Source organism: Podarcis liolepis (genome assembly GCF_965112155.1).
Source record: "Podarcis liolepis genome assembly, chromosome: 1".
Taxonomy (NCBI): domain Eukaryota; kingdom Metazoa; phylum Chordata; class Lepidosauria; order Squamata; family Lacertidae; genus Podarcis; species Podarcis liolepis.
The window spans coordinates 108,603,670-108,630,756 of NC_139554.1; the positions used below are offsets into that span (position 1 = coordinate 108,603,670).

General features: G+C 41.2%; 1 protein-coding gene across 10 annotated transcripts in view; it reads right to left on the reverse strand.

Moving 5' to 3' along the window:
- Nucleotides 1-27,087, reverse strand: part of COBLL1 (cordon-bleu WH2 repeat protein like 1) — a 93,328-nt gene that overhangs the window by 55,061 nt on the left and 11,180 nt on the right. For 4 of the 10 annotated variants that reach the window (XM_083493440.1, XM_083493444.1, XM_083493446.1 and 1 more), the window contains exon 1: nt 23,382-23,593. The exons of 3 other annotated variants lie outside the window; for them this stretch is intronic. In XM_083493440.1, the coding sequence (XP_083349566.1) occupies nt 23,382-23,578 (197 nt within the window). In that variant the 5' untranslated portion in view covers nt 23,579-23,593. Of the gene's footprint in view, nt 1-16,199; nt 16,296-18,350; nt 18,369-23,381; nt 23,594-23,970; nt 24,009-27,087 lie in introns of those variants that run through there. 3 more of the 10 variants (XM_083493445.1, XM_083493448.1, XM_083493449.1) reach the window with 3 other exon arrangements.

Consider the following 27,087-nt stretch of genomic DNA (forward strand, 5'->3'; position numbering starts at 1 on the left):
ACGTTTGTTACTTCTCTAAAATTCAGCAGGAAGCTTGGAGTTTATTGAATTGGGTGTCACTTGGACAATTTGGAATTGAAGGAAATCTTTAATTTATTTGAGCTCTGATTGTGTAAGGAAATTTCACTCATGCAAGTTTCCAGATCTCAGCTCAGTATACATCGTAAGGAAGGACACAGAAGATATCATCACTAATTCTTGGTAACCAAAAGACAGCTTACCAGGAATACTCCAGGAGGGTTACTCAGCTCCCACTAGTGTACAGTACAGTACACACGACTGTATTAGTGACACAAAACAGAGCCAACAGCACATGCTCAAAAGGCACTCAGCCCGAGGTGCTAGAATTTTTATGGAAAATAAAAATTTTCCATAAAAATTATTTTTTATGGGGAAAATAACATCCTTAACTATCACATGGTACACTGTGCATTTCCTATGTGGGAGAGGGGTTCTCTGTGTGATCTGACATAGTCCTTTGAAAAGGTACCAGAGAGTAGCAGAAAGAGTTGGCTCCAAGAAGGATATTGTGAAATGCAGAAGGGCAAGTGTAAAATAAACTTTTCAAAGGGAAAAAAAATGGGAAAGCACTGCAAAAGATTTGTTTCTGGACCCCCAGCATCACAGCACAGATGACCAGAAGGAAATGAAAGAGTTTAAACACAGAAAGGACATGTGGCAAGTTGGTATACGGACTCCCAAAAATCTTCCCAATTCTTCTCTTGACTTGGCAGCTTGCCTGCCCAGCATCCATCTCCTTCAGCTGAAAAACAAAGCACCCCACAGATAGGTGCCTGGGATAGAAGGCAAGCAACCTCAGGCATCCAGCTGTGGTGTTTTGTTTCCCAGCTGGAGGAGAGCAGCAGCAGTAGCTGTGCAAGTAGGAAGGGACGAGAATTGACAGGTCGGTGTTTGATTGGCTGATATTGCTGGAGCCCCACATTAACTGACAGCCTGAATTCGTTGGAGTGCTCATACAGTATTTTTCAAAATACTAACATTACAAGTGAGGCCATACCAACTTAAAAACCCCAGAACTCAGCAAAACCTCAGCAAAATTGTTTAACAATTGCCGCCCATTACAGGAAGAGTTAGTATATTTGACAGCTTGGTAATCTTAGACGTCGCCTAATGTTTTTCATTACACAAATGCCTGGTTTTTTGAAGTTCGGAGCAATCCACTGAGATTATGATATTCAGCTACCAAAGGGTATTTTGGACAAACACCTTTTCTTTGCCTCATTAAACTGCCTCGGGTATGGGTAAGGCACCGCCTTGCTTCTTTCATCTCATTTGGCCTCCTAGTGGCATGGCAAAGAGACAAATTAAACATTGAAGGGCGAGCTCTGGTGAATGCTACTTCCTTGCTCCAGGGTGTCTCATGGCCCAGTTTCTTGCAGTCACTGCTATGGACCAAAGATCATCTTCAGATGCCTCAAGAATTTTCACCACAAGCTCAAAGATACACAGTTATGACTTTGTATTTGGTTGCGACCGTATTCACACACATCAGCAAACAAGGTTTTTGTCAATTCTGTCTCTGCACCGCATAAGAAGAGTTCTGCTGAATCAAACCAAAGGTCTGTCTAGTCAAAGCATCCTGTTTTCACAGCTCATTCTGTAGGCATGAGCATAACAGCACTCTCCTGCTGTTGTCCCCCTGAGGACAGGCATTCAGAAGTTGCTCAGTTGCTGTTCCTAATCCATATATTTCTGATGGGTAGAAAGTCTATCAATTAGTATTTCTAGTATACATTTCTATCCTACTTTTCCCTCACCTTGCAAGCTGCATGCATGGTTCCTACTTCCAACCTCATTTGTTCCTCAAAACGATCCAGTGAGGTAGGTTATGTGGAGAAGGGGTGACTTAGCTTCATGACTAAATGAGGTGTTGGACCTTCGGTCTCCTCAGTTTTGGTGTATATGGTGACCGCAAGCTAGACATCATCATCAGATATTATTATTATTATTATTATTACTATTAAAATTTTAACAGAACAACAAAGCAAGCCTCATCCAGAGTCACAGACTACACGTTACATATCAGTAAATTAACTCTGTGCTTTATACCTAATTGGGCATATTTATTTCTTGAGATTCTGGTACAAAATCTCTTGTTTAACATGAGAGCTCACAATTAAACCAAAGAATCCCTCCAGAAGGACCCCTGAAAAAGAGGTCGAGCTAGACTCTTATATAGTGGGCTTATATGAGATCACAAATAACTGACGGGAACTCCTCAGTTTATCAGACTTTCAAAGAAATGTATCAACAACTGGTTTAAATTTGATTTTAGACCAATTTTAGGGATTCCACCCCCCCCTCAATGTTAGTTAATATTTTAATTGGCTAAAATAACCCCAAAGGGGGCTCAGAACACCTAGAGCCACAAAATTAAACCTGCATACAAGACATCTTGCTGGCCAAATAAAACTATACAGAAACTTAATATAGATTTGTTTAAAAAGGAAACAAATATATTCAAACCAGCATCTAGCTATGCTGCCACCTGGTGGGCTGCATTTGATTTGCTCCAGAAACTTTTCAAAGGCAGCCTCACATAGGAAAGTGTTATGGATAATAGTACAGTTTCGCTCACGTGGAAAGTGATTCATAAGCAAATAATAATGCCTAGGCATGTATAACTGTGACCAGAGTTGTCATGTCTGACCTCTGTTGGTTCAAGGAGGATAACTCCCACCAGGAGTTGTTTTCGCCTTCTCTGACACATTGCGGTTGGAAAAGTCGCAGCTGGAGAAATAGTCTTTACCTTTGCAACTCCAGGCACTTTCGCAGGAGCTAATCCTAAGAGGGCTCTGGCCTACCTCAGGCCTTCAGTTTCTTTCTTCTTTCTAAGCTGCAGGTTTATCACACTTACATCAGACCCTCCAGCTGCCCCTATTTTTCAGAGCCAGTCCCAGATTTATAGAAGCCGCCCCAGTTTATGATTTGATCCCTGCTTTTCCTTAGGACGCCCCTATTTTCATCGGAGAAATGTTGGAGGGTAAGGAGTTAACTGACCGAGCCAAGGAGATAAGTAATTATACAACCTTTAGAAGACATCTGAAGGCAGCCCTGTATAGGGAATTTGTGTGTGTGTAGCTGCCCAGTGACTGGGGCAACCCAGTCAGATGGCTGGAGTATCAAAATTATTATTATTATTATTATTATTATTATTATTATTATTATTATTGATGTCCCTATTTTCATTGGCGAGTTCAAGGTAGTGCACATGTTCCCCTGTCCCTATTTTATTCCCAGAACTGCTCTGTGAGGTAGGTTAAGGTAAAAATAATTGACTTGTTCAAGATCACCCAGCAAGCTTTGTGGCTAAGCACACATTTGAACCTGGGTCTTCTCAGTGCTAGCCAGACACCACTACACCAAACTTGCTTTCAAATGGGCCACAATATGGATAACACCATAAATATTACAGCAATAGTTCCTTTGCACCAGCTTCACAAAAAGATGAAATCGCCACACTCACTTGAAAAGGAGTATTTTTTTTAAAGGCAAAAAAGAAGAAGTAGTAGTAAAATAAACCTCATGGAGTTATTCCAAACCCCCACATTATTATATACTCATAACTCTTTTAAAGAGTCACCTGAAAATGTAACAGCATTCTTTTAACTTAGGTTTGGAGGTTTTTTGTTTTGTTTTTTAGTACTCTTTGCACTTTGCCTTGCCAAAATATTTCCAAATTATAGAGGAATGCAACTGCTCCCAACACACACACACACACACACACACACACACACACACACCAGAGCACACTTGCTTTAGCATATTACTTAAACTGTTAAATCTTCATAAAAATGAGGTAATTGAGCTAAAATGTGTCAGGGCATCAACCAAGCTGCAAACTATTTCTAGTTTTTCCTACCCCAGGGGGGCAGTCGTTCTGAGAAGCAGAATCTACTTTGTCAAACAAAAAATTCCAAAGCTCAGTGTTAACTGTATTGCCTTGCCAACTCACAACTAAACTTCAGTCTCTCCAGTAAAAAGGTTGTTGAAATAAAAAGCTTGCGCAAAAAAACCAAACCCAAACACACACACACACACACACACACACACACACACACACACACACACCCCAACCCTATAAGATTACACTATGACTAAACTGCACAGCCAGCTACTAATTGAGGTCTTTTGGAAAGAACATCTTAAGGAGGCAATGATCAGCTGGTAAATTAATAACAGGAGCTCCTGATCACTGGTGCCAGGATTTTAAAGGCTTGATTCAAATCTAAGTGAAGTCAAGGGGAAAACCAGCTAACTTCAGGGATGCTATATCAGATCTAATTCCATTTATAAATATGCTAAAGAAAATATTATTTCCCAGGGTAACTCAATGAAATGGGGCTGAACAATCTTACAAAATGTATTTTTAAATACTGTAAGCATAGCACAGGAAAACAAAAGAAAAACATACAAGGACTGACCTTCCAAAAAAAAAAAAAAGCACTAAACTGAAATTCCAGGTGTATTCATATGCCCATGTCCTCTTGCTGTGCCCTCAAGTTTTCCTGAAAATTCCTTCAACTATTATGGTGTTCTGTATTCCTATCACCACCCTAGGATAAAATTAATATGGATATGCATTCTGAGTGAGCTGAAATTAACCAGATTTCTCAAAAGGGTTTTAGGGGTGTCCTACCAAACTCAGGTAGAGAACATAGAAGGAAATTCACAAGGTAGGGCCATGAGGCAAACAATGTCATTTTATTTATGTATGGAATTTCTGTCAGGGTATTCCTCCCAAGGAGTGGCAGACAGCTGCTCATAGACACTTCCAAACTGGGCAAAGATTCTGCACCGGCCCTAATATTGGAATATGGGGAGAGAGGGGGAGAGAGAGAGAGAGAGAGAGAGAGAGAGAGAGAGAATATTCCTTCGCCTGTTGAAGAAGCTAACAGATTACTGTACAGTGGTAACTCGGGTTAAGAACTTAATTCGTTCTGGAGGTCTGTTCTTAACCTGAAACTGTTCTTAACCTGAAGCACCACTTTAGCTAATGGGGCCTCCTGCTGCCGCTCTCATCCTGAAGCAAAGTTCTTAACCCAAGGTAATATTTCTGGGTTAGAGGAGTCTGTAACCTGAAGCGTATGTAACCTGAAACATATGTAACCCGAGGTACCACTGTATTTGACAACTTCCCTAAAGATGATCAGTTGCACCACAGAAACTAACTTACATATGGCACCTTTACATGACTTATTGTTTTTTATTTTTCAAGCGTGGCCACAACACCTGTAGCAATGCTGGTTCCCCAACTTTTCCATATCCTCTTTCTCTAAAGACTATTGACCAAGAATTCTTCACATGAAATGGGGGTGAGGTACAAAAGTCAGCTTTCACCTTCAGTGAACAGTTCAGAAGTGGAACTGCTGACCAGGGCTGTCCAGTGTTTCTCTTTATTGCTGCTTCTTAGAGCGAACAAAGTCTTCTACATAATAGCTTCTATATTTTGCTAGGATATTAGGAAGTAAGAATACACACATCACAGAATCTCTTCACATTATAGTATTCTCTGCAAAGCCACATTTTGTTTTGCGTTTAACTTAGCATCTTGTTCATGCCTACAATTATCAAATATAACATCTAGGATATGACGAAGCTGTTTTAATGAACAATGTGGTTATGTGTCCATCCGTCCCCAACGATTAAAAAAGCTTTCCTATTATAACAGAAGACAGAACCTGAAAGACTTGTTCTCACATCCCCTGGAGACCATAAAACTAAATATCCACCGCATAGTTTTACTTGCGTCATGCCCAACTGAAATACTGGACAGTACACAAATTTTGATCTCCATCACATGCAGGCACACAAACAATCATGGGAACTTGGGAGCTTAGCTGTACATCTGCTCTCTGTTTATTGTTTCTAGAACAGAAACATCTTCCTTTTAAAATAAAATACTTTTTATTTGCACAAGATCAGATAAATACAAAAAGGACAAAAAGAAATATTTGGAATGCTATTAATGAATGACTACTTGATACCTCTGAAATACACATCTACATCTCTCCTAAAGAGGAAAATTAGTCTCCAGAGATATCTCTGAGTATACACAGAACCTGAAAACAATAGAATGTATTATATATTGCCAGACTGTAAGGAATATTCTCAAAACCAACCAACCAACCAGAAAAGAGGCAAACACTGAAGGACTGAAGGAATAATCTTTTATGTGAATGGTTTTCAAACCAGAAGAGGAGCATTCTCCCCAGCTTCAACTACTACATGGGATTTATAAACAATTCAGTAAGGTACTTGAATTTGTAATCAACAGCTGTATGGGGAGCTGGCTTCAGGCACCAGGCCCGTTGGCAGACCAACTCTGTGTTACCAAGATGGCTGCAAGCGTGACATGAAGGCTGGCAACATCAACTCTGCCATGTAGGCATCCCTTGCAGATGACCGCTGTACCAGGAGACAAGCAGTCAAGTTGTGTATCCATAGCAGTGACCAGAGGAGGGATGGCCGCTGGGATAAGAAATGCCATTGGACATCTGCATCAGCACAACTGGATGACTTCATCTGCCCCAGCTGCAACAAAATATGTCTCTCCTGCATCGGTCTCTACAGGCACAGCAAGCACTGCAACCTTCCAACAGCTTGCCCTCTCCCCCAAGGGTGCACTCAAGAGACAGACAGATGCCAACAAGCAACAGCAATTGCAGACCTAGCAACCAACCTGTGCTCATTTGCATTGTTAATAGGATTTGATAAATCAGTACAGTGAAAATCTTCAGAAGTAGTGTTACAAGACTAACTGTATCACACCATTACTGGCAAAACTCCTTTATCATGCTCCCATTTTTCCCACTGTAAAAACAAACATGCAGACAATGCAGACAAAGGCCGTAGGTTCACATGATATTTTGACACACCAGGCAAAGCTGTCAGTGACTTGTTGCCATCTGCCACTTTTAGAGTACCATTTGTTTCAATTAAGACCATCCCAGATGCTGGGCAGTCTTGAGACATTATTTCTATTTTTGGCAGAATCACACAGCACTGACTCTTACTAAAAATAGAGCTTCCTGCATGACAATTGCATCAGATTCCTGCATGACAACGATAAGTATACCAAGCCTTTCTCTTGTTGCCCACCTATTCATGATTTTATTCTATAACTTCCATACGTCGTTAAATGCTTCCTTAAAGGAATATTTCTCCGGGTTCTGTGTTACCCTCCTTTCCAACTGTAGGTTTGACTACTTTCCTATGAAAGAAAGCTCAGAAACTAAAAACATGCAATAGAAAGGAAGTTTTAACAGTTAAGTGTGCGTCATATTCCCTTGGCAATAATGTGGAATTTCCAGTAGGCATTAATACTCTGTGTGGGTGCATCACATAGAATTTTTTCCTGCCTGGTTTGGAAGGGGATTCCCATGAGAAGGGGAACCCAGGGCATCTTAAAGACTAAATAATGGTTGCTTCCAAAGTTATCACCACTTAACTGCTTCTGGGCATTGTGACATGGCAAACAGAACCGCAAAAAGCAACACAGATGAAAGCTCCCTCATGGCAGTTTGTCAGATGATAAATTCTCATATTTGTTTTATTTCATTTATTTATTAAATTTGAATGCCCGTAGGTTACAACGAAAAGCTGCAACATAAATAGCACAAATTGCATAACAAAAAAACAATTAAAACAGTTAACAACACAAATGAACACAAACTAATAAAAAATACAATCTCCGGCAAGTCCCTAAACAATACCGCAGCCCACAAATACAAACTACAAAGTAACGTATAATATTCAAAAACAATTTTAAACAACCCCACACAGTTTCATTACAGCAAGTTTCAAACAAGCCAGCTTCTAAATCTAGGTACTAATGCTGTCTTAAAGATTCAACACAACCCCTTGCAAGCTGTGATGAAGCAGAAATTGAAGCTTCCAAACTTATTTTATTTATTTATTGAATTTGTATATACTGCCCTATACACGGAGGTCTCAGGGCAGTTCACAGAACAAAACTCATCCTCTTGACTGCACTAGAAATGGACAAAGGAGAGTGAGCCCAAGATTCACAGTGGCTCGTTCCTGCTTGTGTACATCGTGGTGAACAAATGAAAATCTCTTCTACACTGCACTATTAGGGGAATATTGTTATGTGGCGATAAGGGATGGAGCTTTCTCCATGGTGGTGCCCCACTTGAAGAATGCCCTCTCCTTACAAGCACAATAAGTGCCAACATTGTTATCATTTCAGCACCAAGTTAAAATTTGTTGGTTGTGTTAATTAAGTTACACTCAGGGTAGACGTACTGAAACCAGTGACTTGACTAACGAAAGTCAATGGGCCCAACTCAGAGAATGGCTTAGTCAGATACAACCAAACTTGTTTGCCCGTGAATTTTACGTGTTCGTAAGCTTGACGTTGTTTTTAGCTGCCTGTTTTTGATTAGCTGGTTCTAAAGTTGTCTATCTATATTTTGTTTTATGCTGGGCCCCACCCTGGATGGTATCTGTGCTGATGGACAGCAAGTAAATCCTTCAAATAAACAACCGAAACCTATGGCTTAACATAATATGTAAATACAGCCATTGTTTGGGATCTTGTGCAATTCCTTTTGTTTCTCAATGATTAAGTTCTCTTTCCACTTTAACCCTGAGGAATTAAAGAAATTATACACAACAGATAATGTTTCACTAAATATTTGCCCAGAGTTCTGCTGATATCCTGGGGAACATCTATAATCCGAAACCAAACTCATTCAAACCCCACCCGCTGTATGTAGCTACAAATACTTTCGGATATTCCCAGAACTTCTTAAACATCAAAGAAACAAGAAGTAAACAGAAAGCTTATAACTACTTACTTGTTCTGAGATAGACCATTAGTATTGTCTATTCCAAGATGGGAAACCTGTGACCCTCCAGATGTTATTACACTACAACCACCATTATCCTTGTCCATTGGCTATACTGGCTGAGGCTGATGGGAACTGGAGTTCAGTAACTTTTGGACAGCCACAGGACGCCTATCCCAGTTCTATTCAGGTTGGCCCAAGCTCTCCAGGGTTATCAGGAAATTACACCTGCAATCCTACGCACGAAGGGCTATCCCTACTGAGCCCTATGCTCATCCCAGCCATTATACCAAATTAAGAATATAGTGGCCCCTCTCATTTCCCTGCTGGCATAGCCCACGGAGAGGGCTGGCAAATATTGCAGCAAATAACAAATGGATGAGAAGGAACAGAAATAATAGACTAAACCCAGTTGTTGTAAACTCTTGTGTTCTTTTGAGGAACACACAACACTTATTCTGTAACCAGAACTAAGATAAATTTTATGCAGAACTAATGGTTGGTAAGCTGTTCAAGAGCAAGATTTGAGCCAGGAGGTGGCATTTTGTATGCAGAAAACCACGAGCATTAATTTTCTGTCACAGAAAGAAAAAAATGTAAAATCTTATTTTGAATGGCACTTTAAATGGACATATGGTTTTCTTTTATTTTTAAACACCATGGTGAAAGGCTATTCAGGCCACATTATCCAGAAGCTAAATATGTGATATGCTGCTGTTCTGCTCAGTTTGTATTCTAAAGCAGATGCTGTTTTTGAAGATGAACAGCAGATAAATGCAAACCAAATGTCTGACAAGGAGCAGCTTCAAATTATGCAAATATAGCGTGATCATAAAAGGAATAAGAATTCTTCCTAATGCCTATTTAAAGCTGACTCACACAGATGTTTCAAGTGGAAAACTCTGTCCACTGAATGTCCATGCCAAAAGGGTGTTTCCCACAGCTTATTTGCCTGTAGCACATACAGTTTTAGATTTTGAAAATTAATATAGAAATAAATTAAATTGCCAACCACGGTTTCCAACGCCAAGGCTTTTTACCCTGATCTTTGACAACAGAGATGCATATTTTCAGGACCAAGCCTATTTTTTAATGATTGAATTTTTTTTTGTAATTGTTAAGTTTTGAAAACTGTTTTCAATGTTAAAATCATTATCGTTTTGCAATCACAAGATTGGCCTTGTTAACAACGTGGTTCAGTTGCACGTGGGTTTTTTTTTGTTAAAGTTATTGCATGGCCGGAGAGAACTACCCTTAAAATAAACATTTACAATAGCTTGCTTATTTGCTTAAAAGCATTTCTAAATCACTTAGTATTTTTGAAATCTGTAAGCGATGTAAACTATGTGATCCTGCCTGCAATTTTTATGTCTGCCTCAAAAAAATGTTTTTTTAAAAAAAAGTTACAGAAGTTTCCTTAAAATAATAATTGATGGTGATGATGATGATGATGGTGATGATGATGATGTGTCCAGCACAAATGCCCTAGATATCTATAATCTGGCAGGTTTTATCCACAAGGACTATTGTACTTTGAAGATTTCATCTACTTTCATCTCCAAAGAAAGTTATAACCATTTTTTAAAATTTCCAGCAGCAAAGGGAGTGAGGAGGGCAGGTGGATGAAGCAGACTCAAATGAGCCATGAGCCAAACTGGTCAGGCTACAAAGGACTTGAGACCAAGACAGCGTGTTTTTCGTAGCACCAGACTGCGGCCCAGATCCAATCTTGTGGCTGGTGTACGGCCCCGGGCAGAGGTGACATGAGCAACTTTAGCAAAGGGAAGTGGTGGCCAAGGAGCACCCTAGGACTTCCTCCCCTGACAGGAAGGAAATATGAACACAACTGCGTTCTCCTAGAGTAGCTACAGTTCCTGATCAGCATCCTTTGCATCCTGATTTCCTGATCCAGCAGGATGAAGACCCATCTCAGGCCACAACAGAAAATATGGCAATGCCCCCATCACCATCACCACTGGACAGTCTGCACATGTGCAGCTATCAAACAGGGATTCTCGAGAACCAAAACAATGGTGCTTTTTGGCAGAATGCTATGGGATATTTCCATGTACGTATATGCACACAGAAAGTGTTTGGTCCACCTAGTCCTGTATTATCCATTCTAACTGTTAGGAGCACTTCAAGTTCTTAGGCAGAGAGCCTTCTCATCACTCATCCACCTGATCCTTGCCATTGACGATGCCAAGGGTTAAATAACAAGAGCAAACTGTGCTGTTCATAGTTGCATCTCTGTGTTGGGAACATAGGAAGCTGCTTTTGTACCAGGTCAGACTGTTTGTTCATCTAGCTTAGCATTGTCTTCTCTAGGGTTTCCCAGACTTGAGTTGTTTTTGGACTACAATTCCCATCATCCCTGACCACTAGCCCTGCTAGCTAGGGATGATGGGAGTTGTAGTCCGACAACAGCTGGAGACCCAAGTTTGGGAAACCCTGGTCTACTCTAACCGGCAGAGATTCTTCCACATCACTTGCAAACCGAGCCCTTTGGTTTGCTGGATTAAACTGCATGCAAAGCACGCAAGCTACCACAGCTCCCCACAGTGCTACATCAACCACTTTGCCTAGCACAGATTGGCAAGGGAGGAAAAGTTACGGAGGAAGCCCACAGCCTTGACAGGAAAGATCACAGTTCAATGACAGACCATGTGTCTTGCATGCAGAAAGGACCAGGTAAAATCCTAGGCAACTCCAGGCAGGGCTGGGAATGTTCCTTTTCTGGAACCCTGGTGAGCTGCTGCTGGTCAGTGCAGACTCTGCTGAGCTAGATGGACCAATGGCTCAGTATAGGCAGCTTCCTATGTCCCAGACAGATGTATCCTGCAGTCTTCTCATAGAGGACCGTGTGGAAAAAAAATAAGGAGCAGAGATTGGAGCAAATTAAAATGGAAATCATGCAGCTGCCTTCCACTCAAAACACACACACAGCACTCAAAGAATTATGGAAAGAAGCCCAAAATTCTGCCTTATTATGCAGTAAAAATGTTGGCAACTAGCCTAGAGGCTAACAAAACCTGCTGGACAGGGATTTTTTCCCCTCTCCTGGTTGGTTAGCAACCCTAATACAAAATGGACACCCCTACTTCAAACTGGACGAGGAAGAACCTCATGTTGTGATATTCCCCCCTTTTATTTAATTTAAAAAAAACCTTGCAAGCAAAAAACTAGTACAGAAAATAAACAGGTAGTAGTACAAATTCCACCATCACCACACTTGACTGTGCTCTTTTGCACCTGCAAGGAGTTTTTTTTTAAAGGAACAATGAATATGTGCATACTTGTCCATCTTTTGCTGCATGTATAGATCTAGTAGAAGGACCAGACTAAACAATATGACAAAGTTCTCTTTAAAAAAACAAAAGAATTGTAGCTGGTAGGGGAGATGATTAAATAACTAGCACTTTCTTTTATTTTTCTGAAAGTAACGGGAGTCTGTTCCCTCTGCATAAATATTCTACAGGTTGTCCTCAATATAGCAATTTCAGATTCCCTCGATTTCTCATTATTCCAATCTTAAGCTCAGTTCTCCACATTTGCACATCAGTCTGAGGTGCGTTGGTTTTTTTAAAAAAAGTTCTGATGTGCAAAAATCTTCAACCCTTTACTGCATATGTCTCCCAATACATTATTATATGCAATTTCACCCAGTACACTCATTTTTCAACTCCCCCCCCCCCGCACACTCGTGAACACCTAATTTGGTTGCAGAATTTCATTGCAAAATCTGGAGGAGTGTGAATTGAATGTCAAACAATGGCTGTGTTTGCATATCATTTTGGGAAGGGAGAATTGGGGGGGAGGATTTACTTTTAAATGCAAACTGAACCTAATTTCTCCCTAATCCTTAATCCTCAATATCACAGGGGTGTGTGGTTTTTTTTTTGCTTTTTATCATTGTGATATTAATAACTGTATTTTTTTTTTTGTATGTTTTCTAATAGAAAGCCTGCTGAAAACATTTTAAAAGATAATACAGCAAAGTTTTAAAATCACTCTCGGTGGGATTTTAAAGTCTTAAGACAATGTATATAGCAAACTCCTATACATACATTATTAGACAAATCTTTTCATTTATAATTTTAAGGAATTACAGGAGCATGTCATCTTTAAAAGGTTGGGAAAGTAAGACACTTTGGAAAAGCTCAGCAGACCACATTTTTAAAAAAAACCCCAAGGAGGAACATGTCCTCAATAAATATGGTGACTTACTATTACTCAATGCAATACAGTTGACTAAAAGGTCTAACACTTCCTTCTATAAATAGAAACACATCCTTTCATTTATACTGTAAGGGTTTATTTTTTTAAAAAAGAAACAGAACCAGCATCCTGTTTTCCTCCTGTAAATGCAGCTATGTAATTAGTATGCATGCTTTGTGCATCACTGTTTCCACAAATCCTTTCCAGTCTTCACCCTCCAACATGGCAAGTATTTTATTTTGGGGAGTGTTAGTTGCTGAGCTGCTAATTCCAGTTTTACTTACGTGGAATGTACTCCCCCCCCCCCGCTCCTAAACACCACATTCCCCCCCCCCTTTTAATGTAATGGTATGTCCATATCTTCTAAAAATCACAAGATCTGTGGAGGTAGGGAGGCCCACACCACACCATGTAATCTGCTCCCCTTCTCCTCTGTTCTGCTATTAAATAAAACAAAACCCTCTGATTAGTTTGGACAGACTTATTGTACCCTCCCCTCTTCGCAACCATTTGCCACTTCCTCTATTATTAGGCCTGGGTGGTGAATGAGAAATCCAAAGTGCACTTCCATCCACGACATATATCTCAGTAATTCATTATCCTAATTTCTTTGGGGAGGAAAGAAGACCTTGTACAAATTTTATCGCTTCATAACCTCATCTTTCAACATCAAAAAAACTAAGATCATGGCCACTGGTCCCGTCACCTCCTGGCAAATAGAAGGGGAAGAAATGGAGGCAGTGAGAGATTTTACTTTCTTGGGCTCCACGATCACTGCAGATGGTGACAGCAGTCATGAAATTAAAAGATGCCTGCTTCTTGGGAGAATAGCAATGACAAACCTAGAAAGCAGCTTAAAAAGCAGAGACATCACCTTTCCGACAAAGGTCCGTACAGGTTACAGATGCTTCAGGTTACAGACTCTGCTAACCCAGAAATAGTACCTCAGGTTAAGAACTTTGCTTCAGGATGAGAACAGAAATCGTGTGGTTGCGGCACGGCGGCAGTGGAAGGCCCCATTAGCTAAAGTGGTACCTCGGGTTAAGAACAGTTTCAGGTTAAGAACAGACCTTCAGAACGAATTAAGTGCTTAACCCGAGGTACCACTGTATAGTTAAAGCTATGGTTTTCCCAGTAGTGATGTATGGAAGTGAGAGCTGGACCATAAAGAAGGCTGATCACCAAAGAATTGATGCTTTTGAATTATGGTGCTGGAGTAGACTCAATATCATACCTATCCATTCTGAAGCAAATCAGCCCTGAGTGATCACTGGAAGGACAGATCCTGAAGCTGAGGATCCAATACTTTGGCCATCTCATGAGAAGAGAAGATTCCCTGAAAAGCCCCTGATGTTGAGAAAGATAGAAGGCACAAGGAGAAGGGGACAACAGAGGACGAAATGGTTGGACAGTGTTCTCAAAGCTACTAACATGAGTTTGACCAAACTGCAGGAGGCAGTGGAAGACAGGAGTGCCTGGCATGCTCTGGTCCATGGGGTCACGAAGAGTCGGACACGACTATACGACTAAACAACAACAACCTCATCTTACCACCGAACCATCCATCCTTCAAGGCAAAGAAAGAAAGAAAGAAGCCAAACCTAAAGTCTTGCAAGAAAGCAACACATGTGCATAGAAGGTATCAGTACTAAGGTAACAAAGGATAAGCTGAAATGAAATGAACAGGTAAAAACATTAATGGAACGAAGAAGGCACAATGGTCAGTGCAGTTTGACAGCCTGCTCAGAATGTACATGCTTTAAGCATGTCAGCAGCTTCGCCTATCTCACACAGTTAAGAATTAGGATGAATGTAGGAACTTTACATTTATTTATGAACACTTCCCCCCCAAAAAGAAACTATCTAACCAGAATTAAAAATAATGTTTGTCTGCATTTGTGTGCATGTAAGTAGTATTAATTTCATTACATATAAAGCAACCAATATACTATTCCGTAAAAAAAAAATAACGAGTTGCCATTTCACTAATAAAAGAGTTTCTTTCTTTTTTATTAAAATGCTAGGCAGTGAGAAGGACCTATGCAACTCTCTTCCAACTATTTCCTGGAAAGGAGACACGACATACATGCGTCCCAACGTCACCCTCTCTCTTGGCTCAGTCCACCAATAATTCCACTTTTAAAAAACCGTTCTCTGCTATTTCTGCATCTCGGCTACTCCCCCGCTGCAAAACGCAAAGCCAAAGAGTGTGTCATATTATACACATGGAACTGAAGTATTACGTGTGTCACTGTACAGCGATTTATGGACGCATACCATTCTTATGCTGTCCTGTTTTAAGAAACAGAAATATCCACAAAGTATTCCTCTATCCATCCACTCCAGATATGGAACAACTGCTGACAGTCCACACCAACTCAGTTTCCAAATGGCATTATGCCAGAGTTAAAAACAAACTATTGTTTTGTGTGAACAAGCAATGTGCTGGTGCATGGTCGACATGGTTTATTTAGAGAGATGTCACATGGTTTATTTAGAGAGACAGTATGCACCAACAGGCTGTGCATTCAACATTTAACCATGGTTTGTTGTTAACTATTAACGAGACATGCAAAACAGGCCATAGTTTGCTCTCAGACCACAGACTGAAACTGGGTCATGATTTTAATCTCTGTTCTGAGAGCCAGCTACGATAAGCAGTAACTGTAGCGATGCCAATGATTTGGCAATCAGGCCAGCAGGGCATGTTAGATTACCCAACAAAAACCACTCCTAAACTCTTAGTAACATTCCACAGTTGTCACCGATATACAGGTTCAATGAAACACAATCTTTACCTAACTGTGACAAGGGTTTTTTCTCTAAACCAGGTTCTAATTTAACCCACATCATCCTTGCTGTTGACAGCAGCAAAGAACAGTATGGTGATTGATTACTGATACAGGATTGATTCATGTGAACAAATACGTTTTGTTGAAGCAAGTAATCCATGCCACTTTTTCCAAATACAATCCCATAAGTCAAGTCAATTTGCTTTTTTTAAAAAAAAATCAGCTTCAGCAAAGAGGTCCATTTCTAAACATGTTTTGTGGGTGACCCTTCAATAATAAGACATTTGCATTTGTATCCACGGAAATAATTTGATAAGTCACCCAAATGAGTGGCCTGTTAATGCAAATATTTTACCTAGTGTTTTGGCTTCTTCCAAATCTCTGGGTCACGCCAATCTGCTGCACTGTTTCCAATACACTAAACCCTAAAAGATAGGCTGCTCTAAAATACCAGTGAAAGAAACATCCATTGGCATTATCTGAGAAGCATCTGGATTTTATCTTCAATCTTTTGCAAAAAGAAAAAAGAAAAAAAGGAAAGAAAGAAATCAGGACATAGCTAAACAATCTAAGTGGATGCAATGTGACAACAAAATGTTGAAATAAAGCCATCTGTTTCGCATCAGAACTTCAGATGTCTGGTTTTAAAAATGTAAAAGGGCTTTATCCAAATTAAATATTTAAAAACTCATATACTGTACATGAGTGTCAATTTTTCCAGAATGCCAACTTTTGACATACCAGAAACAAGGTTACAACAAATGGAGTTAGCTGTGTAACTATGTAACACCAAAAGCACAATTAGGAAACCAGTATCTGACGTGGTGACAGTATATTGACCCCTAAGGCTGTTTACAGAATACCAGTCAGCTACTAATTTTACCAATGCATTTTAAATTTTTGTTTAACTACCGTACTTTCATTTTCACGGGCTGAAGAAGCTCACTGTTAAATCAGTATGCAGAGAAAGTCAAGTTAGTTGGTAGAGCACAATACTCTTAATTTGAGAGTTGTGGGTTCGAGCCCCACATTGGGGAAAAGATTCCTGCACTGTGGGTTGTTGGGACTAGGAGACTCTTGTGGCACCTTCCAATTCTACCATTCTATGATTCGAGGAAATAATTTCAGGACTACATTAACCTTTGCTTACCCAACAGCCTGAGTGCTCACTGGAAGGACAGATCCTGAAGCTGGGGCTCCAATACTTTGGCCACCTCATGAGAAGAGAAGACTCCCTGGAAAAGACCCTGATGCTGGGAAAGATGGAGGGCACAAGGAGAAGGGGACGACAGAGGATGAGATGGTTGGACAGTGTTCTCGAAGCTACCAGCATGAGTTTGACCAAACTGCGGGAGGCAGTGGAAGACAGGAGTGCCTGGCGTGCTCTGGTCCAATGGGGTCACGAAGAGTCGGACACAACTAAATGACTCAACAACAGCAACACCCAACAGCAAGTATTTCACAAGTTTCCACATCAGTTTTCAATCACCAATTCAGAGGCAAGCAATATCTTAAACAAAAGGCCACAATAGAACTGAAGCAGCCAATCAGGTACAGTATAAAATATTTAAATACAGTGCATACCCAAATGTACATTACTGTATTCAATTTGTGCCCAGTGAAGTAATATCTCCGTTTCCTAAAAGCAAGACGAAAAATGCAAACTTTCATGATGCTTTGGGGATGATCAATATAAGGCATCAATTTACACATTTTAAAGATCTGGTAATCAAACTGATGGCGCACGAAGCTATTACTCTTTAGGTTCCCGATTCATCAATTAATATAAAACATTTGAAAAAGTTCTTTTTGATATATGCTTATCAATATAGTATTTTAATATATATTGATATTCATTTTAAATATATGCTTATCCAGATTCCCACACCCCGAGTTCATTTATCAATTAGATTTGAATGCTTAAATGTCTAAGTATGGACAACCTACTGATTCATCTTTGTGAATTTCAAAATTATAATGGCGACATGAACATTGAATGAATGGTTTCTTCTGATCTGAGACTTTATAAACCTGTACTAGAGAAAGAGAAGAAACCTCAATATTCCGGAGGGGAAATGCCGTGGCAAATTCAGTGCATATTTGCCACTTCTTGCCCACCCGGACTAGTACTGCAGTATTCTGTCATCAAAATCTCTCCTTTAATTCCATAGTTAAAATCTGATGAGAGTAAAAATGGGGGCAAGGGATGCCAGCATGTTACAGAGAACTTAACTCTGTTTGAAATTCAAGGTCTGAGTTAGATATGTTCATTATTATAGTTATTTTGCAAGTAACTTTGCTTTTTTCTTTCTTTCTATCTGAAACTTGTTGATAAAAGCTAACTAAGAAAAAGCAATTATACATCAAACTGCAACTCAAAGTGGCATCTTTGATGAATATGCAACAGAACTTCATCAGGGGACAGGACATAAATTAAAAGTGTTATTGTTATTGTAGTCATCACTCTGAAAGGATTGACTACACCAACAAAATCCCAGCTACTTACCTTCTGAAAGCAAGCAGAGTTTCTATGACTGCATCAGAGTAATGACTACTTGTATAATGAGAAGGAGGGAGGAGGGAAGCCTCCAAGCTGTCACAACAAAAGTCAACTTTCTTCTGGGAACCCAACCTGTTGGTGTTGAGTAAACTATTCAAGCCCTACCTGTACGCTACACAAAGCCTATCCTTTACCAGCCGGCAATATTGCAAAGGGTGATTCTTTCAGCTGTTCCATGAACGCGATTCCCAAAGGTTTACACAACTATGCCATAAACAAATTTGCTCTGGGCTGAGTTTTGGCAAGCTGGAAATCCTTCCACAACCACAACCACCTCCCTCTCCTGTGCTAGTTTTGGCTGCTTTTCAGCGTAAGGAACTGTAGAATGAAGAGCTGGCTGTTTGGAGGATGGAAAAGAATTAAAACCAAGGACTACACCACTATAAATAGAGAGAGAGAGACCAGAGTGGGTTTTTATGCCAGGTAATTTTTGGGTGTGTTCCTTTTCATCCCAAGAAAAAGAAGAGTATTTCTCAAGCTTGCAATGTTCCTGTGATTTGTAATATTTATTCACAGGCACAGTAAGGCATCCTCACTATTAAGGACTGGAAGAGCAATATCAGGAGAATGATTTTTTAATACTTGCACAACCATAAGGGAAGAGAATGTTAAGGCTTCTTAATATTCCAATAAGTCCCTCGGCTTCACAGTGTTTGGCCATTCTGATAAACAGAGAGCAGAATTTAGAAACGCAAGTAAACTTAGAAAGCACAGTCTTTGTGTTTCTAATTCATTCTAAGAGAATTTAGGATCCCGCTTTTGTATTTACTTGCAGTCAAGGATAGTTATCAGCACCATATTTGGGGTACTGTCCAGGTCTAGGAAATAAAAACAGTATAGAGTTAGGACTTTGGTTGTCCGATTTCTGTATTCTAGATATATTATCGGGGTGGCAACTCCTGCTTCTGCAAGCACTGTAAGGATTACATGGTGCTCTGTGGCTCTAGGGTAGGGCCTGGGCAGGCATTACACAGCAGAGCTAGCCAGCTGCTATGTGTTTATCTGCTACTCGCCTCCTTACAGATTAGCCCACAGATGCTATTTAGGTGGCTCAGGCTTGAGCCCTGGCTGTTTGTGGCTGCACAGTCATACCAGTTCCCCTGGCAAGTGCAGGTAGTTTAATTACTCCCGTCTTTGCTCATCCTACTGTTTATTTCTAATTTCGGTTATTTTAATAAAGCTGCAGCATTTAATCTCCAAATCTCATGTCCACCTCTTTTTACAATTTTGCACATCAATCCATTTGAACTAAAGCTGGACAGACAAAAGACGCCTCAGGCTTTACCATTTCCATTCCAATACCACTTGGAAATGAGAGAAACAGAAGAACCACAAGTCTGGTCCTCTGTAACACACATTTTGACTCGTCTTTTATAACGATCACCAATTCTCATGAGTAAATCAATATGTATTATGGTGAGCTGATGTGGCCTAGATGTGTGACAGCAATGTCTACAATTGTCAGTGAATTCACAGCCATGATTTCAGCTGATAGGCCATACATCTGTGGTAGAGTATATGCTTTAAAAGCAAGAGGTCCAAGGTAGAATCCTGCCATCTCCAAATAGCACTCTTGTCTCAAACCCTGGAGAGCAACTCCCAGTCACTGTAGTCAGTACAGTGGTACCTCAGGTTACAAACGCTTCAGGTTACAGACTCCGCTAACCCAGAAGTAGTACCTTGGGTTAAGAACTGTGCTTCAGGATGAGAACAGAAATCATGCGGCGCAGCAGCAGCAGGAGGCCCCATTAGCTAAAGTGGTACCTCAGGTTAAGAACAGTTTCAGGTTAAGAACAGACCTCCAGAACGAATGAAGTTCTTAACCCAATGTACCACTGTACTCAGTTAAACAGTCAATGGTCTAACTCAGTGGTCTCATTCACACATAAAGCTGAAATTTGAACCATAGTTTAGTGTTATGAGGACAAGTCACAGCAAGAATGAGGCTCATGCACCCTACCTGGCTCGTTCTTCTCCAAGATGAGGTGGTTTAGAAGCTTTGGCTTCCATTTTAGAGTAGGCATGGTTTGTTCTTCATAACCACACCCAGACAAACTGAGGTTAATCACAACTGTGGTTTGTCAAAACAAACCAATTTCAAACTGTAGTATATGAAGTTGGCTAGGTTAAAAAAAAAACCATCCAGTTAAGATTAACTACAGTTTGCATTTCAGACAACACACTAAACTGCAGCCAATCTGAAGTGGAAGCAGAAGATTCTCGATCTTCTCTCAGCCACACAGGGGTTGGAGCAAGGAAAGCACGTAAGTCTGCAGTTTGCTGCACCTGACATGCAGCAAACCAAGGGAGCAAAGGAGCAAGGGAACAACGCAAGGGAGATTTTAAAATCACTTTCCTGAATTGGCCGAGATACTACACACTTAACTTTTATATTTTCCCTAGGCCACAAATGTTAACTCACCTAATACTTAAAAAATAAAAAGCACCCACATACCTCCTATTACACAACATAGCTAAGCAAAGACACAATCTGCATCATTCTGCAATATCAGATCTGTTCTGCCTGTCTACCTAAACATTAAACATATTAAGTGGCTTTTGCAAAAGCTGGTAAACTTTGCTAAACAATAGGGAGGTACTCAGGTATTCCTCTCCCTTCTTTAATTGTCTGATTTAACTCTGATTGAAAAACAGCTGCAAACAATTTAAATTGGAAGCATGTGAAAGTCTGTGCAATGACAACAAAGAAAACAATATTCATTGTTATCTTTTCAACAGGAAGAGCCTGTTGCAAGCTTCCCACCACATTTCTGGTAAGATTAGTGGCTGAACCTGAACCTATTATGGCAAACGATTCCCAAAGCTTGCTTAATTTTTTTCCTACTTACTCAATGGGCACACAAACAGGAAGTATATTTCTAATATGTTTTGTGAGGAGCATATGATTATTTTCCAAAAGGGATGCAACTTTTATGTTGGAAAGTTAGGGAAAGTATTCTGATTTTAAAAACAACAAAGTCAGAAAGGGACAGATGACACATACACACACAAGACTATTTGCAGGGAATATTTGAAACTAAGCAATACAGCCATTTAGACTGAAACCATGGAAAGTCTTGTGATCCACTTCTACATTCATCTTCTGATTTGTTTTTGGTCTATGCGCTAATTCAGATGTGCATGTACACGGTTTATCCTACACCACTCAGGGACTCATGTGCATGCTGAACATGTGAACTGTCTCTATTGGGAGTAGGGGAATGTACTGGAGATGATGTGAAACTTGGACAGTTAGGGTGATCTGCACTGGTTTCTTTGGTCATTTAGAAAAGGGAAAGTCACAAAGTCTTCCTCAGAAGCACACAAACAAAACGGCACTGCATCTTAAAGCAACACTGGTTTAGGTTTCGAATTTAATCGAGGCAGAATTTGGGTAAGTCATCAGGCCACATCAGAAATTCTTTCGGCCACTGGTATTTTAAGGAATGTCAGAGCACGGCTTCTGTTAGTCTAACACAGACAAGCATTGTTCACACTGCTCTGTGGGCTGTTCAAAGACGCCTTTTAAATAAGACTGAGCCACGTTTCCCATACTAACAAAGTAGATTACTTAACATCCAGCACATCTTGGGCTTCCAAAGATTCGCCACCACCTCCCTGGCAAATGGCAGGTCTTGTCTTACAGGCTGTTATTCGTGCAGTTTTTAAGCTTATGAATAATACTAATGGTTCTTGGATTTTATTGCAATATGAATTAATTGGGTGTTTCTTGTACAGCCTGTTGGAAGAGACTGTTTTATTTTAGGCTTCTGGGTTGTTTTGAACTGCCCTTGTTACTGAGCAATTACGAACTGACATTTGGTGATTTGTTTTACACTTTTCTGTTGTCGGATTGTTTCATGTATTGTTTTTATCCATTACTTTGATATTTACTCACTGCCTTAATGTGATTTATATTCTACATAATGAGATACTATAGAGACCATTTCTGATTTCTCTATACAGTGGTACCTCGGGTTAAGAACTTAATTCGTTCTGGAGGTCTGTTCTTAACCTGAAACTGTTCTTAACCTGAAGCACCACTTTAGCTAATGGGGCCTCCCGCTGCTGCTGCCGCCGCCGCACAATTTCTGTTCCCATCCTGAAGCAAAGTTCTTAACCTGAGGTAATATTTCTGGGTTAGCAACCTGAAGCGTCTGTAACCTGAAGTGTATGTAACCCGAGGTACCACTGTACTACCTCCACTGTCAAAGGTACTATGCCTCTGAATACCAGTTGCTAGAAACTACAGGAGGGGAGAGTTCTGTTGTGCTCAGGGTCTTGCTTTTGGGTTTCCCAAAAGGCATCTTTATTGCCACTGTGAGAACACAAATGTTGGGACTGGGTTGACCACAGGCCTGATCCATCAGGCTCTTCTATATCTGGTATGCCTGCACACTGTCTCACCATAATGGTACATGCTCTCGTTATCTCCTGCTTGGACTACTGCGATGCAGTCTACATGGGGCTACCCTTTGATGGTGTCTTGGAAACTACAATGGCCTCGGTCCTGTATACCTGAAAGAGCGTCTCCACCCCCATCATCCAGCCCGGACACTGAGGTCCAGCGCCGAGGGCCTTCTGGCGGTTCCCTCGCTGCAAGAAGTGAGTTTACAGAGAACCAGGCAGAGGACCTTCTTGGTAGTGGCGCCTGCCTTGTGGAACACCCTCCCAGCAGATATCAAGGCAATAAGCAACTATTTTACTTTTAAAAGACAACTGAAGGCGGCCCTGTTTAGGGAAGTTTTTAATGTCTGACACTGTATTGTTTTTATATTCGGTTGGAAGCCGCCCAGATTGGCTGGGGAAACCCAGCCAGATGGACAGGGTATAAATAAATTATTATTATTACAACTAATGGGAGCAGCCACTGGGACCATATAGAACACTGGTCCTAAAAGATCTACATTGGCTCCCAGTACATTTCCAAGCACAATTTAAAGTGCTGAAGCCCTAAACAGCTTCAGCCCTGTATACCTCCATCGTTCATTCTGGAAACAGATCCAGCTCTGAGGACCTCCTGGCAGTTCCCTCACTGCAAGAAGTGAGGTTACAGAGACCAGAGCGGGATTTAAACTGCTGTGGAATGCAAAAGTCCCTGTCAAAGGCCTCGCCTTCTGCCAGGTTTCAACCTCCCTCGCAATGCCACAAATCTTTCCACAAATGCCAAACATGCCCCAGTGTTATCTTGTCCACTGCATTTTAATTGTGTTTATGAATAAGAATGAATAATACAGATATTACTCAGCAATCTTTTACAAGTCTTAAGAATTTGCTGAAGAAGCGTTCTCTCTCACATAGTTCTCAGTATAATTTTTGTTAAGAGTTCATGAGAGTCCTGCTGCACTCAGCCAAATCAACAAAAGAAAACAATTTTTCATCATATTCAGCAGCTGACAAACATTCAGGCTCCCTAGGGCAACACCTCCCAGATAGATGAAGATTGTTCCCTTAATCGCCGCAGAACCTTCAGATCATTCTTAAAGAAAAAACACAATATAACAGTGTTTATATATAAACAACTGGCATATAGCCACTGTTATCTATATGACATAAAACTACTTACGCGCTAAATACTTTAACCCGCATCGCCTACCAGGCATGCTTACTCATGCATTAGTATAGCAGTTGTTCCTTTTTCTTTTAAAAGCTGGCATCTTTTTTGCCATCCAAAACACAGGCCTTCAGGATGCAGATTTATGCTACAAGTACAGGCAGTGACCATTTTAGATATGCCCAACTGACGTGTGATCGCCAGTGAACAGGTCCTTTTGGATCTGGAAGAAGGTAGAACAGGGGCAGAGCAGAACGAGGCAGGGGGCCCACGTTTATACACGCTGCACCAACGCATGTGGTGGCCGGGAACAGAACCCCCATGCAAAATGGTCACCGTCTTTATCCAAAATGTTGTTTAGGCCTCAACAGGATGCACAAAGAAAACCAACCCCTTAGTTTTCACTGGAAAGATTGTTTTGAGATGGACTGTCTCCTAGCAGTAAAGCTGCTAGTAGGGTCCAGTATGGTTTCAAACTTAGAATAAGAAGAACCTTGCTGTATCAAACCAAAAGTCTGTGACTGTTTTAAGCCAGCGACTGGATGCAGTGGTAGGCTGGGTAAGGGTCAAAATATTGAGACCGAAGGTGTCTAAGAGCACAGTGCTGTTCAGGGGCATTGTGTTGCCTATGGGTGCCATACTAGCACACCAGATTTACATATTGCTAACTGCTTTATTGTATATTTATGCATTTAATATGCCTTCTGTAATAGTATGGTGTTCTTGCTCTTTACCGATTCCATTTCCTAACTGTTTTCACACCTAAAACAAAATCACAACACTGAATTGTCAAAACAGTTTTTCCAAGTAGAAAAATGCTTAGCAGTAAGAGCTGTTTTCAAACTTAAGAATAAAAGCACCATGCTATTACAGAAAGCACCCAAATGCATTTATATTTTCCTGCAGAACACACATTTACACAATAACATATTCAGTAATATTCTCAAGTTCTGGACCTCTTTTCTCTCTTAAAATATACCTTCAACACATAGTCATCCATAAGCCCTATCATTTGTTTATAGACTTCTGACAGGACACCATTCATCTTGAGCTAAATTCTACTTGCACACCCTTGTTTCTTCTCCACATGTGCACATTATCTTCCCACACATCTTTTTTTTCCCACCCTGGTAGCTACATTCCCCAACCCCCAAAAGCTCCCTTGATCTGCTTCCCACAGCAACACTCTCCAGTGGTGAAAGGCTACAACATCAGCACTGAAGATATTTCAAACACACAATGAGGATTTCTGGCAAGCTATACTAGGAACCACACCAATTCCTGGACACAGCAGGATTAAAAACACTACAGGCCTGTGTCATAGGCCTACTTGGCGCCAGCTTAGTTTCAGAACAGAGAAGAGGTACTACAACTACCAAAATCACTTTCCACCCTCCTTATCACAAGGTCATCTTAGCACCTTCCATGATAAAGCAATAAAAGAAAATTAAACACTGGGTTTTGAAACTGCCCGCTTGGAATTTAAGTCTACAGATATTTTCAAAGGAAACGTTCACACACTGCAGTTTACCGCCATCTTCTAAATTTCAACTGGCTGCAGTGCATAACCATTTTGCAGGAGAAAGGGAAGTCCTTAAACCCGATTCTGAGCAGCCAACTTAAAATGTATAATCGTATGTTTTCAGGTCGGACTGGTGGGTTTTTTTTATTTTGCACTGTGATGTTCGCTAGCCTCTCTTCAGGCAAATAAATAGGGGGTCTGAAGCACAGAAAAAGCTAGTGCATTCTTTTCGGGGATGAGCAATAAGTGGCTTAAAGGCAAAAGTATTTATTATATTTTATGTATACAGTGGTGCCTCGGGTTAAGTACTTAATTCGTTCCGGAGGTCCATTCTTAACCTGAAACTGTTCTTAACCTGAAGCACCACTTTAGCTAATGGGGTCTCCTGCTGCCACTGTGCCGCTGCTGCACGATTTCTGTTCTCATCCTGAAACAAAGTTCTTAACCCGAGGTACTATTTCTGGGTTAGCGGAGTCTGTAACCTGAAGCGTATGTAACTTGAAGCATATGTAACCTGTTAAGTCGTGGGTTGACATAGCAGCCGGCACAGCGATTTCTTCAAGTAGCTCTTTATTATGGCAAACTGGAATAGAACTGAGAACAGCTCAGCCGGCCTGTATTTATAGGCAGCCGGCTGACAACATTGTAACCACAACAGCCCAGAGTTCCCGCCTAAAATAACTGCCGCGGACCTGAGTGAAAACTATCTACAGACCTGAGTGAAAACTATATACAGTATCCCCCTGTTGGCCCAGGGTGAAACTACACTACATAACACCCCTCCCCACCGAGATAAGGCGTTAGTTACAATCGTAATGGTTTCCTTATATACAGCACTACGCGTAATGGTTCAATTAAGCACAAAAGCATATCGGTTATATTTCCCATACTTAGACCAACAGTGATACCTGTCCCACAACATAGTCCTTTAAATAAGTTGGGCGCTTGGAAACTCTGCCAGACCGCCGGGGACTGGTAGCCAAGTCCGGAGGGCCACACAGTTCTCGCTGAGGCTGTGGTGCGACCCTAGGTGGCGTTGGAACCAACTCCCCTGGATCCGCTGCTGTGAGTGGAGCCTCCGCAAGTGGAGTGGTCTGAGTCTGTTCTGAAACGGCTTGGTTCGGCTCCACGCTGGCAGTTTGCGAGGGAGGTGTAGGTGGGGCCTCGCCATCTGTACGTGTCTCTTCTGGAGCCGCAAGCACAGTTGGGGGCACCTCGGTAGTGTCCAAGTCCCCAACCCTGCGCCTAAGCTGGTCTATGTGCCGTCGCCACAAGCGTCCGTCTTCGAGTGCCACCTGGTACGAGCGAGGTCCAGTGACTCCCACTACTGTGGCTGGCACCCAAGGGATGTCCCCCACATAGTTCCGGGCAAAGACCTGGTTTCCTGGGACAAATGACCGTGGTGCGTTGGCACAGCCTGGGGGTTCAGCCACGGCAAAGTCTGGGTGTAGCCGGTCGAGCGGTGACCTGAGGCGGCGGCCCATAAGCAGTTCAGCAGGACTCCTCCCTGTGGCCGCATGAGGGGTGATGTGTTGCACGAACAAGTATTCGGCGACCCGCTCATGCCAGTCTCCCCGGTCCAGGCGCGCCAGTGCCTCTTTTGTCGA